The 18106-nt window shown below is 38.7% G+C and overlaps 1 protein-coding gene across 2 annotated transcripts in view; it reads right to left on the bottom strand.

The window, feature by feature from the left end:
* Positions 1–17748, bottom strand: part of plch1 (phospholipase C eta 1) — a 78911-nt gene extending 61163 nt beyond the window's left edge. Inside the window, exons 1-2 of one of the 2 annotated variants that reach the window (XM_033031246.1) lie at positions 17606–17748; positions 2486–2624 (exon numbers count right to left, since the gene is read on the bottom strand). In XM_033031246.1, the coding sequence (XP_032887137.1) occupies positions 2486–2564 (79 nt within the window). In that variant the 5' untranslated portion in view covers positions 2565–2624; positions 17606–17748. Of the gene's footprint in view, positions 1–2485; positions 2625–16701; positions 16900–17605 lie in introns of those variants that run through there. The other variant, XM_033031247.1, reaches the window with a different exon arrangement.
* Between the last annotated feature and the right edge of the window lie 358 nt (positions 17749–18106).

The raw sequence follows: 18106 nt of genomic DNA, 5'->3' as shown, positions 1-18106 counted from the left end.
AAGGGCCGAAGGGCCTGTTCCTGCGCTGTATCTCTGAACTAAACTAAGCAAAAAGTCATCCAATGGCTGTAATGAGGTCCCAAAAAATTGCTTCAGGTGTCTCGACAACGGAGAAAGCATCTATTCATCACCACTTTGTGTTTTAAGGACTCCACCTGCACATTTGGAGAGAAGCTGAAAGGCAGAGAGCTACCAAGGATGGAGCTTATGAAGAGAAGCGGCAGGGATTGTTGCAAAGATATGCAATGTTCACACTGGGTGTCGACTACTCTTCTGATATCTAAATGTCAAATCCACTTTCCCAGTAACTCCATCCACCAGCAATCATGTTTTCCCACAAAAAGGCAACCAACAAACGTCAGGTATTTTTAAAGGAGTTTCAGCTGTTCCCATCTTTAGGTTGTAGCCCCAAGGAAGATGATAAAGGATTCAACTTTAGTTAGTTAAATTTTTTTTTTTTACATCACTGAAACATCATTAAATCTATAAAAATATTTCAAGCAACAATACAAGGAAAACCAATGGTAAACTTTGACAACATTATCATTCATTTTAGAATAAAAAAAATAAATATCCAATACTACAAACTTCAACATGAATAGATTTTCATGCATTGATTTCAATTATTGTATTGTCACATGATGTATTCAAGAGAGAGTTAGATTTGGCTCTTGGGGCTAACAGAATCAAGGGATATGGGGAGAAAGCAGGAACGGGGAACTGATTTTGAATGATCAGCCATGATCATATTGAATGGTGGTGCTGGCTCGAAAGGTCGCATGGCCTACACCTGCATCTATTTTCTATGTTTCATCTATTATTGCTGGAATCGAGGCACACCCTGCTCTCATTATCTCTGGAGAAAAGGAATAGGTAACGCTTTGGGTCGAGCCCCTTCTTCAGACTGAGAGTCAAGTCTGAAGAAGGGTCTCGGCCCAAAATATCACCTATATTAATTTTCTCCAGAGATGCTGTCTGACCCGCTGAGTTACTCCAGCTCTGTGTGTCTGTCTTCGGTTTAAACTAGCATCTGCAGTTCCTTCCGCCACTGATCTCACTATCCACTGATTTGTAATTAGCTGATCTAGAAACGTGAGAGATAAGCCCCAGGACCCATAACAAAGTGTTTCCAATACTGAATATCTATATGCAGGTACATGTTGCAGAGCCAACATTGTCTGAGTAAGTACCTTGATCAGTTACCAGAACACTTGCATTGTGCACCGTTTTAACTATCATGGCCTTTATTTACACAGCTGCAGTTTGTGATTTGAAAACTAATCATTGGTTCACTAGAAGCAGCCTGTTGGCTCATCTGATTTCCATTTAGATATTTAAATATTTTAATGTTTGCTCATGCTTTTAGAACATTATAGGGCGCATTTACATTTATTTGGGAGGTGCATAAAGTACAAAGAAGAGGGTCTTTGCAACATCCACACTTCTTTGTTATCCATGAAAGTCCATTGCAGATAACAAGGTCTCAGTTCATACAATGTTAGTCCTTATAAGTCCATAGGTTATGTTATAGGGGCAGAATTAGACCATTCAGCCCATCAAGACTACTCCACCATTCAATCATGGGTAATTTATTTTTTCCTCTCACCTAATTTTCCTGCCTTCTCGCCATAACTCCTGACACCCGTACTGATCAAAAATCTATCAATCTCCACCATAATAATATCCATTGAGCGTTATAATTGACCTGCTCATGTCATCTGTTATATTCTGGATGGCAGAATGAAGAATTAGACTTACACACTGGTTGCCTGGATCATGAGAGAGATTTATTACCCAGCATTCCCTGCTTATATTGAACACCAACTCATTAACATACACATGAATATGTATGAATACTTTACACTGCTCTCCACTTTTTAAGTATTAAATCTAAGTACTCAGTTAGAATTTTGTTGTTGTGATACTTGATTTAAACCAGTATTTATTTTACATACGTACACATTTTTGTTTTATTTGTGCAGTGAGATATTTAACTAACAAACCTAACCTGACTACAGGTTTACGGATCCTGCCTGATCGTCTAACAGTAACAGGTTGAGGTATTGACTCAAATGTAGGCTTGTTTGGCTCTGTTTTAGTACCCTGACTTTGACCAGAGGAATCTGTTTCTTTGCCTGTACTAACTGAACTTTGTTTCAATCACCGTAGTCTCTTCCAACTCACTTTCAGATAAAAACTCAGGGATTAAGACATCAAGCTCAGTTTTTGGTTCATCTTTGGCTGGAATCATTTGATCAACATGAACACTTTTGATCCTATCTTCAACTTCAACTAAGTATCTTTTTGTTCCACACACTTTCCCAACATCCCATTTGTCTCGACTGGACAGATGAATATATATGAATACATCTAAAGCTGCCTTCTCTCTTCATTTGCAGTTCATTCCGTTAATCATATGTATATTATTCTATTTAATGATCTGTTTATCACTCCAAATCAAAATAAGTCAAGTGAGGTAACTTACCATGGAATACGCCATTGTCTGATAGGAAGTGTCTACAGTACTGAAGGCCACCTTTTCTGTTCAGGGCCCGGGAGCTCATTGTAAATCTAACTATGATCCAAAAAAATGTTCGATTACGATCCAGAATAATATAACGAAACTGCAAAATAAATAGCAAAGACACACAAAAATTAGCAGATACATTTAGACTGCTGATAAAAGTTTGGCAGAGGGAACATTGAATTTTATCTCATTATTTTACTGATATAATTCTTGAGACAAGAAAATCCCATAAAAACGAAATTAGATAATTTGCCAAGTTGAAATAAATTATTTTACTTGGATAACGTTGATTGCAGCCATTATTGTCTTGAAGTGCCTGTGCTACCTCTTTACAAGTGTGCAGTGAATCATTGCAGAATTTAAAAAAAAATCCTCAATGTCTTAATAGTCTAAACATAACCAACTTTAAAATTATGATCAGTTATTAATTATTTTATAGCAATGGTATATTGTCAATATCCTCAATGTAATTGTTACCATAATATTAACATATCAGTTATCACATTGAAGCTTTATTAAGATGACTAGAGTAAGTGGGACCCGTTGGGTCCCAGCATCATATGAGAGGGCTGGTACCCCAACGCAATATTCCACCTCTCCACCAATTCCAATATTGGTGGCCAGTGGGGGGGGGGCTTTCTGGAGCCCTAGCATGGGTGTTGTGGGCTGAAGGGACTGGTTTTCAGAGGACTAGTATGGACATTGTGGGCAAATGGATTCTTGGGCTGGCGGCTCAGTCACTCAAGCCTGTTGTGCTGGCAGCTCAGTCACTCACGGCTGGTGGACTGGCAGTTGACTCCGTTGAAATTCCATTTCAAGCAGGGTGCAAGGCCACCAAATTAAAGTGCAGTTTCTTACCACTTCAAACAGGGTGCAAGGCTACCAGATTCAAATGCAGTTTCATACCATTTCAAGCAGGGTGCAAGGCCACTAGAGACAGCGAGTCGTGACCTCTCCCTCCTCCATCTTGCAGAGACTGAGCCACACCCACACTTCTGGGTTTTATAGTCCCTCCCCCCCTCCCACCAGAAGGGGCATGGCCTTCATGGCGTGATTGACAGGAGAGAGAATCTCAACGTTTTTTAAACACTAATAACTCTTTTATTTTTCATGGGAAAAATCCTCGGCACCTGATGAACGGAGGTGGACTCCGAGTAAGATGGCCAAAAACCACAGCCATATGTGGTAGCGTTTTTTCTAAATTCAATATAAAGTGCAAACAGGAAGTGGTCAAGATTAGACTTTTAATGATATAGAAGGCAAGGCAACTTTAATTAGGCAAGGCAACTTTAATTAGGCAAGGCAACTTTAATTAGGCAACACAGCTTTAGCATTTCCAAACCATAGGCAACACAGCTTTAGCATTTCCAAACCAAAGGCAACACAGCTTTAGCATTTCCAAACCAAAGGCAACACAGCTTTAGCATTTCCAAACCAAAGGCAACACAGCTTTAGCATTTCCAAACCAAAGGCAACACAGCTTTAGCATTTCCAAACCAAAGGCAATAAGCTTTAGCATTTCCAAACCAAAGGCAATAAGCTTTAGCATTTCCAAACCAAAGGCAACACAGCTTTAGCATTTCCAAACTATATTTTCAAACCACATTAAGGGCACTGATAGGTCAGTAAAACCACCCGCAGTTTAGTAGACATGTGTTCAGTGTTATTCACAGCTCACCCTCTCGCTCCCCCATCTTGCAGAGACTGACTGAGGCACTCAACACTTCCGGGTTTTATAGTCCCTCTGGAAGGGGCGTGGCCTTCATGAGAGAGAATCTCAACATTTTGTAAACACTAATAACTCTTTTATTTTTAATCGATGGGAAAAATCCTCTTGAGCTGCGCAGCGGAGGGGGACTCTGAGTAAGGTGGCCAAAATCATAGCCGTAAGTGGCAGCGTTTTTTCAACGCTCAAATTTGGATACAAATCACAACGTTTGAATGAATTATATCTTTGTTATTACTTCCTAAATTTTCCCACAATTACATTAGCACTGAAATATTAGTAATGGACTGTCTATATTCTACATTAATTTTAAATAACAACTTTAACTACTGTATTTGAGACACAAATGCAACTAATTTCAAGGATTCTTTCTTAAGAATTTGCACATTTCAATGTCAAAGATCAAAAGTTTGCTCCTGTTTTACTTTAATCCAATCCACAAATGTGCAAACCATTTATCTTAATTAGACCAATCATGGATAGCACAAAAGCTCAACACTTTCATATCAGCTCATTCATTTCTCTGCCCCAATACTTTTCTTACTGCTTGACCTTTTAAAACAAAGACTCATTGATCACTTCTGGGGTTACTACTCTTAAATAAATCTTAACCTTTGCCAGTTTTTTTAGTTTTCCATTTTTCCATCTAGTTTTCAAGGATTTGAAAGGCTATGAACTTGCAGCATCTACCAATCTCAAAATAACCATGTTACGTTTGGAGCTAAATGAACATTTTAACACGGGGGGGTAATTGAGGCTATATTCCAAGTTTCTATTATTTTGAAATATCATAGTTATGGGTTTTTGTACAGTACTTGTACAAAATCTGTACGTTTGTAGATATTTGAAGAGGCAAAACTCATCAGTACGATAAATCTTTAATGTATAAATAATCCTCTTTGCAAATAAGTGTGGCTAGAACCAGAATTAGACATTCTTAACTGAGGTTAAGAATTGTTAATGATTGTATTTACATGAAGCTTGAAATGGTTAGTGCCTACTGTGAGTGCATATGCAAATTTAAGTACGTAAATAAATGCATAGGTAGATTGAAAACTTATGTTTAAACTGAAATATAAAGTTTAAATTGTTTAACCTTACAGTTTGGTGGCAAAATCAATACGGAAATTTGCACAGTGAGTACTGATTTTAGCTGTTGTGTTAAAACTGTTCAACTATTAGCTTTGATATCCCCAAGCTATAGTCAGTTCAGCCAATTTTCCCAATTGTATTCAGTGACTTCTGCTGGAAAACATGTTATGTAGACATGTTAAGGATAGGACCAAATGTGTTTCTAGTTTGGTTTAGAGATAAAGCATGGAAACAGGCCCTTTGGCCCATTGAGCCCCTCCCACCGTCGATCACCTGTCCGCACTAGTTCTGTGTTATCCCACTTTCTTGAACGCTCCTTACACATTAGGGTCAATTTTACAGAGGCAATTAATCTACAAACTTGCACGCCTTTCGGTTGGGGGAAGAAACCCCAGGACCTGAATGAAACCCACGCCAGTCACAGGGAGGACAGGCAAACTCCACACAGACAACATCCAGGGTCAGGATTGAACCTGGGTCTCTGGTGTTTGTACATCTATGCTACTGTGCCATCCCCAAATTCTCACTTTTGATCTACTCATCAACGTTCAATGTCTGACCATGAAACTAGCATTTGACTGACATGCCCAAACAGAATGAATGACTGGAGCACTTTATTGTGAAAGGGTTTAGCAAATTAATTAAATTCTGCAATTAGGTTATGAGAAGTTCACATCCTCAATCAGCAGAGTGAAGCATAGACATTAGGACACATTGCATTTCTTTTTGTCATGACAAAAAAAAGGTGAACTTTGAAGTGGCTTAACTAGATCTCCACAAAGCAGAAGAGAAACATGGGTATGTATTAACCGGTTCAAGCACTCAGATGCTCCCTCAACACTCGCCACAGAAAGTTGAGCTTTACCCTTGTCTGCCCCTCCCCAGTGTCCAGTTGCAGTTGGCATGGTAACCAGCCACACATGCCTACCCTTTGGTCTCCAAGTTTTGTCACAGGGAACCAAAACTATGGGAAAGATTAAACAACGGAACAAGTTTCCTGTGCGCTGAATAACCAATTTACGACTTTTACTCTATTTAATAGAAACATAGAAAAATAGGTGCAGGAGTAGGCCATTCGGGCCAGCACCGCCATTCAATATGATCATGGTTGATCATCTAAAATCAGCACACCGTTCCTGCTTTTCCCCCATATTCCTTGATTCCTTTAGCCCCAAAGGTGCTATTATTCCTTAAACAAGAAGTTGGTATACGTTAAAAATAAGTTGTTACTAGGTTATTATGCATGTTAAGAAACTTTTTTTGATGCAGTTTCTCTCTTCCAAAGTGACATCTATTGCATTACAACTTGCAAACATTTTTGAAAGTGGTAGAAGCGCAAATTAAAACTTTTCATGAAATAGAATGTGTGATTTCTAAATTAAAGCAGTATTAATGAAGCTACTGCGCGTTTTGAATTGCACATTATACATTTTATCCATCAAAGAATGTCATGATTTGAATCAGATAGGGCAGGTTGCCGTAACTACTGAGGCAATTTTCAAAGAAACCACACAAATGAATACAGTATATGGAAATGAAACTTCAGAGCCGTCTTTCAAAATCTATTCCACGCAGTTCAACAAGTTGGTACTCTTTAGGGATTTGGAGAGGTAGAGAATCCACTAAATGTGGGCATTAAAAGAATAGTTGTGAAATCTGTGATCAAGGTACAGTAGCATTATAAAGGATATCTTTGATCAATCCCCACTTGTGCCTCTTTTGCAAGCAGATTGAAGTTAGAATTGCAGTCTCAACTGCACAACAGCTGTAAACTGGGGGCTTGGGATTCTGGGGACCAGACGGATGCTGATGTTATTAATTTAACTTATAAACCTTAATAGATATTAGAAAGAAAACCCTCATCCCATCCGTTGTTGGGACCGCATTCAAATGCTGCTCCCAGAGGTGAAAACATAAGCGGCTCCAAATAATATGCTAATACAGAATGTCATCCAGTTCTCCAGAGGTCTGCATTTTAGCTCATTCTGCACCTGGCCCTCATTGTAAATCAAAGTAATACAATGTCCCATAAAATTCTGTGGTCTTCTGTAATATGAGGAAAAAAAAGCTTTCTCGTTTTAAATGGGTTTTATTTCAGATAGCACACTATACACTGAACAATGTTCTGCCATATCCCTTTCTATTTCACACAGATCAAAATTCAGTATCAGCACCTGACATATCACCGTTACCCTGCAAACTCAACATCATAAAGTCTACATCTTCCATGGTCAACATGCAAGTTATTTAACCTATAAAATTAAAATGTTACACTTATACTAATTATTGATCACTGCTTTGTTAAATGCTTCACAGAATTGATTAAAACACTAATGCTGTGATATGAATTTGAATTGAACGCTAATATAAAATTATAAATGCTGTCACAGAAATGTTCAAACTTGCTTTGGGAATCTATTTAAGATAGTTCCAAATATAACAAATGATTAACTTCATTAATATAATTATATTACCCAACTACCAAACAATTCTGATGTTTAAAAGCAATGCCAGTATTCAACGTCAAAAAAATTGGAAAAATTAATTGTGAATTGGCCAATAGGCAAAATAACCCATTTATCACGATCTGTGGTTCTAGTCATCAAATACATCCAGAAGACATAGGTTTAAGGTGAAGGGGAAAATATTTAACAGGAATCTGAGAGGTAACCTGTTTACATTAAGGGTGGTGGGTGTCAGAGGAGGTAGTTGAGGCAGGGACTATCCCAACATTTAAAAAAAGTTAGACAGGTACATGGATAGGACAGGTTTGGAGGGATATGGACCGAATGCTGACAGGTGGGACTAGTGTAGCTGCGGCAAGTTGGGCTGAGGGGCCTGTTTCCACGCTGTATCACTCTATATCAAATAGCCTTCTTTCAGGCGCTGACCAGCCTATTGTGCATTCTAATTCCAGTTGTTGTTCTTCATGCCAACAGTACCTATATAAAATTACTATTATTTAAGAAGAAAGGGGAGTGGGTGATGTCCAACTGGCTCACACACTCATATTCTCATAGCGAATCATTCGCTGTGAATGTAACAATATACATTTTTAACCAAATACCAAAAAATAAAACCAAACTCCTGTCCAGTGTTCCCAGTGGCACCATACCTGACATAATCCTACAGCCCAAATATGATTTGTTTATTCCTATTTGCTGCTTTCTCTTCATTGACCAATCTTCAGTCCACGCCAGTAAATTAACCACAAAACTTTGCATTCTTATTTTTTTGTAAATAATCTTACTTTGTTCAAAGCATTTCGAAAGATCAAACGGAGCACTGGTTCATTGTTATTTTGTTCTGGTAGTCATAGCATCAGAAAGTCCCAACAGATTTGTCAAAAATTATTCCCCTTAAATTAATAATTAAGTGATCCAATCCTATCATTATTTTTCCAGATGCTACGTTTCTGCTTCCTGTATAATTTATAGCGATATTTTACCTATTATTGATATCGGATTTATTGTTTTGCATTTTCTTTCTCAATTGCTCCTCAGACGTGGGCCTTCATTTCCCATATTTCAATATGGGAACTTTTCTTCGATCTGTACAACTCTGGAAGATACAGTGCAGTTCTTACCTCCACATCTTTCCAAATGGTGCACACTGGTCACCTCATCAGCCTAACACTCTCAGGTAGACAAAAATACTGGAGAAACTCTGCAGATGAGGCACTAACACCCCCTATAATTTCTCTAATGCTATCTTTAAAAATGAATATTAATTTCTCCGAGCTCCAAATTCACATGTAATGCTACGCTATTTCTGGGAAATGGTCTGTCTTCTTCTGTGAAGATAGACATTTCCTTAATCTTTCTGCCATTTTCTTATTGACCAATATAATTATTCCTTTCTGAGTATTTAAGGGATCTGCATTAGCTTTACATGATCTTTTCATTTTTACATAATTATTGGAGCTTTTATTGTCTCTTTTATGTTTCTTGCTGAACTGCTCGTGTTCCATTGTGCTATTCCTTATCTTTTTTTTTCTTCCTTTGTTGGATTATGAGTTTTTTCTAATCTTACTTTTTTGGGCACAATTATAAACATTTTCCTTTGATCTTTAACTTCTTAATGGTATTTTCCCAACAACAGATGGTATTGTTGTCGGTCCGCTTCTAATGAAACAATTAGTCCACGCCTTTCAAAAATAATTCTCTTATCTCATTTTCTGAACTTCTTTGGGAATCGAGTGAAATGGAAATGTTTTGTATGTACAAGACTGCTTCCTGAACCAGGAATCAAGATATCTTTGTAAGATTATTAGATCAACCTCAATGTTCACATCTACACTTTTAATCTCTTCCTGGAGATTTATCAGTTTTGAGTGCCATTATTTTCTTTATTACTGCTACCATGCATACTGGAGCGAGCAAAACCTAGCTCATTAAGGTCTCAGAGCCATATACTTGTCAATGCTATTGATGCTGTTAAAAATGTCTCAAAATCTTAACTTGTAATATCGTTCTGTAATAATTACAAAATCAAATTACTGAATACCTAATAATCTCTTTGACAACTTTATCATTCCTTGCAGCTCGTTAAATTTGACCTTTGTAGTTAAGCTCATTTTAGTACCTCAATAAATTGGTTCCTGTAATAAACTGACATGAATAATAGCCATAAGATAGTGGCCATATAAACAAGAAAGAGGCTTTGTAAACTTGCGTTATAACAGGCCATATAAACTTGTTATAAAACACTTCAAAAAATGTGCAAGACTTTTCTGAAGTGTTTTGTAACATAAGTTTAATTCTATTCAGAGGCCAAATTGAATAGGTAATTTCAACTATGTTTTATGCCGACATGTCCAAAAGTATTAGAACCTTTCAAGTTCCTGCTGGTAAAGTTATTCTCCTGCAGGAAACCTCTCCAAAATTCATCATACCAATTTTTGGACATAAGCCTTTAATAATGAAGATACAGGGAACTGCAGATGCTGGAATCTTAATCTCAAATTACAAAATGCTGGAGGAACTCATCAGATCGGGCAGCATATGTGGAAGGAATGGATGGGCGACATTTTGGGTCAAGGACCCTTCTTCAGACTGATTGAAGTAGAAGGGAGGGAAAACTGGAAAGGTGAGGTAGGAGTGGGACAATGTCTGGCAAGTGAGGGGGGGGGATTCAGAATAGGGGGATTAAGACCATAAGACATGAGAATTAGGCCATTCAACCTATCAAGTCTGTTCTGCCATTCAATCATGGCAGATTTATTTTTCCCTCTTAACCCATTCTTCTGCCTTCTCCCCGTAACCTTTGATGCCCTTACATAGGGCTTACCTTTCAATCTCTGTTTTAGAAATACTCAATGACTTGCTCTCCACTGCCGTCTGTGGCAATGAATTCCACAGATTCACCACCATCTGGCTACAGAAATTCCTCCTCAGCTCCATCCTAAGGGTACGTGCTTTTATTTTGATGCTGTGCCCCCTGGTCCAAGATTCTCCTGCTACTGGAAACATCCTCTCTACATCCACTCTATCTAGACCTTTCATTGACAGATGGGTGTAGTAACTGACAAGGACTAGGGGTGAGAAGGAGACAAAAGGGGTGTCAGATAAACAGTGAGGAGTGAAATGTAAAGGCAGAGGGAGGAGTAAAAGCGGAAGATGACAGCTGAAGCATCACCTGTCAATTCCCTCAACAGATGCTGCCCGACTCACTGACTTTCTCTAGCACTTTGTGTTTAAATCTTTAAGAATCATTGATATAGTCTGATGCATGCTTCTTTCTATTTCACTCCTACACTGCATATGGGAATCTCTAATTATATTCATAAGCAACCTCCCACAAGCTTTGCGCACAAATTCTGGGGTCCATTTACAGGCTTGATTGAGCGTTGTATTAATTGAGCTGTGTGAGTTCAATTTGTTTCTGTTTTTGGCTCGCCATATTGAAAACCATTTTTTCCACATTTTGTTACAAAATGACCTCCAAACATGACTTCAATCACATAAATCAAAGAACAGACCTTGCTCATATTATAAATGTACTTTATTGTGATGTTTGTACTCCCCATACGTCACTACCTTGCCACATTTCTGCTCTGACTTCGGATTAAGACGATGTCTTGAGATGGGAGCTCTTAAAAATGTTATTTGCACTACGCATGGTTTTCCAACTGCAAGGCAGTTCCAATGGCCCCTGTGGGCCATGCTCTCTCCCATAATGTAATCAGAGAGTTAACAGTGTTAGCCTAATGTAATTGCCAATATGCTTTTAACACAGCCTTTTCACTGATGATTTTGTTGCTCTACACTTGCAAGATCTTTGAAGGTATAAGTGAATTAACTGTTGTCTTCCACTTTACCAAATTGAAACACAGGTCAGTAATTGTTCATGTTATCTGGGGGAATAGTGGTCAGGGGAGAGGGAGGCAAGGAACACAGCAACTTGACTTTTGCTTATCAGTCATCTTTCCTTCTGATGCGAGTCTGATATAAAAACAGAAATGCTGGAAGAATGCACTCAATCAAGACGTCAATGTTTGATTTTTTGCACAGAACTGACGCAAGTCTGATTGTTTGGTCAAAAACTTCTAGAGATCGCACCCAAGAAGGGTTCTGACCTTTAGACTTTAGAGATGCAGCACGGAAACAGGCCCTTCGGCCCACCAAGTCTTGAAACGTCATCTGTCCAGTTCCCTCCATGGATGCTGCCTGACTTGCTGAGTTCGCCCAGCAGCTTGTTATTTTTACCCAAGTATCAAAACGGAAGCTGAGCAGCTAAATGACCACATTGGCGCTCAGGGTTGTGTGCTCAGTCCCTTGCTCTAACCCTGTACACCCATGACTGTGTTCCAAGTCCAACACCAACTCAATCTTTAACTTTGCTGATGATGCGTGCGGTTATCGGACGAGTCCACAGCACCGCTTACGTAGAGTACAGGAATGGTAGAGAATGTAATGTCGTGGTGTCAGGACAATAACCCAGCCTTCAACGTCAGCAAGACAAAAAAGTTGGTTGTTGACGGCTGAACACAACCCTGTCATCAACGGATCTGCTGTGGAGATGGTTGACAGCTTCAACTTTCTATATCATCCAACCATCCATATCTCCAGTAACCTATCATGGTCTCTTCATAACGCTGTATTGATGATGAAAACACATCAGCTGATTTCCTTTCCTGGGCGTCTGAGAAAATTCGGCATGTCAACGAAAGTTCTCTCAAACCTCTACAGATGCACTGTGGCAACTAATGTGACAGGATGCATCTCAGCCTGATATGGCAACTGGTCTCCTCTTGACTGTCTAAATTTGCACATTTTGGTGAACACAGCCCAGTCCATCGCGGTCTCATCACTCCCTTCCACCCAGTCCATCTTCACAGTGCGTTGCATCAGGAAGGCTAGAAGTGACTTTGAGAATGCTTTTCACTCTGGCCATTTCCTTTACTCTCTTCTACCTCACGGGAGAAGATACGGGAACATGAAAGCTCAGACATCCAAACTTAAGAGCAGCTTCCCCCTATCCCTCCCCACTGCTATCCAAGTCCTAAACCTATCTCCTCTTTCACATCCCATTCCTGGAGCTGCTGCCAACTACTTTTAACTCTACCTCATTAGGCTATTCCGTTATTGTATACTATTCTTTTGCACTATTCAAGTATTACTTTGCAATTTTTCACTATTCTGTTGCTTTGCCCCCGTCGGTGTATTTATTGCAGTGTGTGTACTGTTTACTCTGTGAACAAGGAATTTCAATGCACCCTGGTATATACGACAATAATAAAACTCTAATCTAATACAATGAAGACAATGATCTAATTGCCATGTTCACTCTCTACTTTGGCTACACAATGTGCCTGTGAAGTAAAACTTGAGTGTTGGGAAGCAGGGCAGTGTGTGTGATCCTGATAACAAAATATGATCTAGGACAGGGAGTTGTGGAAGCCCCAAGAACACACTGTACTTTCTCTGGCTATTGGGCTGATATTGTAATGACCATATTGGTGAAGCTCTATATTTCGGGATTTCCCCCCCGATATTTATCAAAGAATACCAACCAGCTGTTGCACCTCACAAGGAAATTTCATAGTGGCTGGGGATTCCCATGATCATTTTGTTTCATCTGGTATTCCAATTTACACATTGCTTTGTTCACTCCGGTAGATAATTTCCAGTATAAATCGAAATAGAGTGGTGGATGACAGTAGATAGAATGAACTATTTAAAAAATTGACAAAATGAAGGGGAGAAGTCTCATCTTGTATTCAGCTGTCGTGAGAAAGGAGAAATAACCAATAAGAATGGTGAAAAGCAAGGAGATGACAAGTATAATTAGTTGCAACAAGATAAAGCTGTTTGCCTGAGTGATCTCAGGGAATTATGCTGAATCCCTTTCATCACATCATTTAAAAATGTGTTTCCATTCTCCTCTGCCTGGCTACTTCTCAAAATATACTGGGATTCCACTATCTCTCTATTGGATCAAGTGGCTGCTCTGAGAATTGGTACCATAACATAAAAGGGTAAAAGAAAGCATTGCTGACTTGAGACAAGATTGTAGAGGCAGCATGATGTTGGGGAGGAGATACAGAAGGGAGATACAAAATAAACTGGGCAAGGGTTGACGGAGAGAACATTTCCCAAAAGGCTTCCATGTACTTCAGGAGATGAATAGCAGCATGAATTGGGACATGTAAAAAGTAACTAGCAGTAACAATAATAAAACATACAATTGAACAACCTTAAATAGACACAAAATGCTGGAGTAACTCAGCGGGTCAGGCAGCTTCTCTGAAGAAAAGGAATAGGTGACGTTTTGGATCGAGATACTTTTTGTTTTTTGATTCAATTCTTTTGCCAAACTTAAATAAATAGCCGACCACGAAAGTAACATTACACTTTTACAGGTCATTCAAAATGCAGTCAAAGGATCTACGAAAGAGGACTCGTTCTAGATGGATGATTACTCTCTTTCATCATTCTGGCTTTCAAAACAAGCTGCAAAAGAAAAAGAAAATCCATCTTTGTGGTGGCAGGGAAAGCTTTTAAAGAAATACACCCACTCCTCCCAGTCACCATTTCATCTTCCATCTGAGACTCAATTTGGAAATCCACATTATTTAAGTGCCTGTGTTGTAGTTGAAGTGTGATCTGCGTCATCAAATAACCCAACAGCCTTTCTAGATAAATGCTTTAAACTTCACCAGAAACCCAAGTCAGAATTTAACTGATAATTCAGCTCCAGGCTGATTGTGTTGGAAAACTACTCCCCAGGTGTTGTATGTATTAACAGTGAAATTAAGCCCATACGTTAAAATGAAGGTAGGTGATGGCTAGTCCTTCATGGTAAAAATAAAATATGTAAACATATCAGTTATCACTATACTATAGATGTTCTCCTAGCAGTTCTATGTGGTTAAAGGAATGCTCATCAATGTCAAATGTCTACCTCATGATGCTTCTGGATGCATTAGTGCTCTCATCTTAGCAGCTGTGTTTGGGTTTTTTGACAGTAACCATTAGCTGTCTGAAGGAGATAAATGTTCTTGTCCAGCAGCCACCCTGCACATAATGGGCTGGTGGAATAACATAGCTTTGTGGAGTGATGGAGAATAATGAAAGCATGAACTGTACCAAGAATCTGCACATCGATCAGCTTGATGGGTTACCTGCGGTCAGAACATTAATGAAATTACTTTCATATTCAGAGTGATATTGAGAGGGAGTTGAAGCCAAGGCAAGACGATATAAAGCTGAAAAAGTGGAACCTCACACGTAACAGAAACTTCAGTGTGGATAAGACACAGAATTTATTCCTACCACCACTAAGATAAATGTAGTTGTTCCCTCTGACAATAATGCCCTAGTGTCCTCCCTGACATTGCTATGAACAATAAACTGAGATGGCATCATTCTCGCAGCTTGGGAATAGTCTTCTCACTGAAGTGAAGGTGTCCCGGTGTCAGGTTTGTGTCGGAGGGAACTGCAAATGCTGGTTTAAACTGAAGATAGACACAAAAAGCTGGAGTAACTATGGAATAGGTGATGTTCCAGTATAGCTGGAATAAGTGACGTTTCAGACTGAGAGTCAGTGGAAAGGAAAATGAGGGCGATAGATGGTGATATAGAGACATAGAATTTGTGCTCTGTAGAAATGCTTTCAAAAGACCTGATGTCGATATGCATACAGTTCTCCTCCTATCTCTTCATCCCTCTGCTCCAATCTGCTGCTTTATTGGCTGCTCGACATCACCTACAATCCCTACCATATCCCCCTCCCCCCCCATCCAACCATCACAACAGCCCTTCTTCCACCCCACTGGCAGATTACCAGTCTACCAATGACAGTAAGAAACACGGTTAAGGCAGTAAAACGCATCGTTTGTCAAATTCTTAATACAGATAATAAAGTGCATACCTTTTCCCTAGTTCCTAGCTCTGCGCACCCATCCCCCAGTTTTCTAATGTATTACATGTCCTTCTAGAAGCAAAGCAGAAGGTCTGTGCAATTAATTCCCACGAACTAAAGAGAGCACATGCCCTTGGGATTTGGGAAACTGCAACTCAGATCAAACCCTGCATGTAACATCAGTCAACTGGAACCAAGTAAACTAGCAGAACAGAAATGTATCAGTAACGTTGAAGTCTTCAGGGAGGTTCCATTTGCTCTTAGCAACAAAAAGAGAAGCAAATTAAAACAATCCATGCCTTTGTATGGTGGTAAAAATCTTTTACCACACTTTAAAAAAAAAAAAAATGGTACCAGGTTACAATAGCTTTATTAGAAACAATGCTATTTGGTCCACTGGGATAAGTATAAATAATAGATGGAGTTGTATAGCAACAAGGAGGCTTGTTCAACGAATTACTAAGTATTACCACATACCTAGTTTCAATAATCAGGTACATGCTAAGATACATAATACAAATCCTATTTTTGTAAAAAAGGATCCAAATAATTCACGGCCAGAAAAGGCTCTTTTATTTAAAGTGGGGCAACAAGCATTTCACACAAAGCAGGTGCAGAGGTCACTCAGTTTAAAAACTCAGGCAATCAAAGCCAAGCAAACAAATTATACAACGTTGTAGTTATGCCAAGTTGCAGCATAAATTCAGTCCTCAAATCTAAGAGTACTCAGTTAACAATTCTTGCACCCGGATTATGGAAACCATGCCAAAATTTTCAAAAGTATACCAGGAGGTATGTTGTATCAAACTGTAACTTAAGTAATCAATCAATGTTTATTCAAGTATATCAAAATGCTGCGCAGATCCAGAAACAGCAACTTTTATAACCACAAATATATGTAGGTACATTTATATGGAGTAAATGTAAGATACTTTGTATTATCAATTTATTTAGCAAGAATCTATGTATCTTATTTCAGTTTTGATCTTACCCTATTAAATCCAACGATAGATGTAGAATTTTCTGATCAGAATGGACTGGGAAAACACTGGGCTCTAATCCAGACATTAATTTTGAAGCTTGCACTTTTACATCACAGCAGACATATACGGATGGAAGTGAAGAGAGTGATCTAGTGAGACAATCCTCTGCCCTTTGTTTCAAAGACTTTGATCACATGACCCTGGCTTAAATTATTGCCCCCTGGGATTTGAGGTTTGTTCCTTTTTGACGACTATTGCACATTTCCGTGAAAATCTCTACTGCCTTAGGCGTCTCGTTTTTATTAGCTTCACCTCTCAAAGCTTTCAGTTAACAAGTGCAATGAAGTAGTACAATCAAATATTAGTTTTGGAATCATTAAATACATTTCACACACAACGTGCAATAACATTAGACATCATTAAATTTCTAATACAATTTAACAAAATTGCTGTTATGAACTTTATCCAAATTTTAATACGTTTCACCTTCAGTTGTCAAGTCAAGATTTAATTAATTTACTTAAAGGTAGTAAATTTTAAAGACTGCGCATAATACGTGATTTACCTGATAAGTTCAATTTCTGTTCAGTCATCTCTGTTTAACTCGATATATCGTTAATTATTTCCTTGAACAGTAAATATTCTACAAAATATTCAGCACTAAATTCAAAAAGCAGTGAGTATAGTGATCAATAGGTAATTATTAACAATGAGACCCAGACATCGATGAATCATGCCGTACAATTTCCCAGCAATGTTCCTCCTTGTTTCAATTACCTGCATGGAACGATACATCAAGAAATAAACTGCTGTTGAAATGTGACTGACTTAAAGTGGAGCAGCATGCTCTTATTTCCTTATTGTTTTGGAAGATCAAATACACTTTGCAGGGAATTGGGGAAAAAAACATACCTCACACTGCAGTTAAGAACATCTGTGTAGTGGCTCTCTTTTCTTCTTAAGGTAGAAACAGTTAAAGTTAAAAAATAAAAGCCAGACCCCAAGCGTGGACCCCGCCGTCGACAGGAGTGCGAGTTAATTGTGAACTGTAGAAGCCTGTAATGTGCCGCCACAACCTGCTTTCTCATTCAAACGCACAATTACTCTCCGTGGACATGCTACAAAATAAGGAGTGGAATGCCGGAATGGGAGTTGCATGTTTTCTTTAAATCTAGCGTTCTCTAGGTAACTTTTTTTTTGTGCGATTTGATTTCTCTAATATCTGTCATGGTTCTCATATTAAAATTACATCCTCAGCCTTATCATTGAATAATTTATCAACTTTGAAAATACTCAAGAACATTTCATAAGTGATAGGAGCAAATTAGGCCATTCGGCCCATTAAGTCCACCGCCATTCAATCATGGCCGATCTATCTTTCCCTCCAAACCCAATTCTCCGGTCTTCTCCCCA

The sequence above is a fragment of the Amblyraja radiata genome, chromosome 13 (assembly GCF_010909765.2).
Source record: "Amblyraja radiata isolate CabotCenter1 chromosome 13, sAmbRad1.1.pri, whole genome shotgun sequence".
Classification (NCBI taxonomy): domain Eukaryota; kingdom Metazoa; phylum Chordata; class Chondrichthyes; order Rajiformes; family Rajidae; genus Amblyraja; species Amblyraja radiata.
The sequence above is the reverse complement of the archived record's forward strand: the minus strand, read 5'-3'. Positions and strand labels throughout refer to the sequence as shown.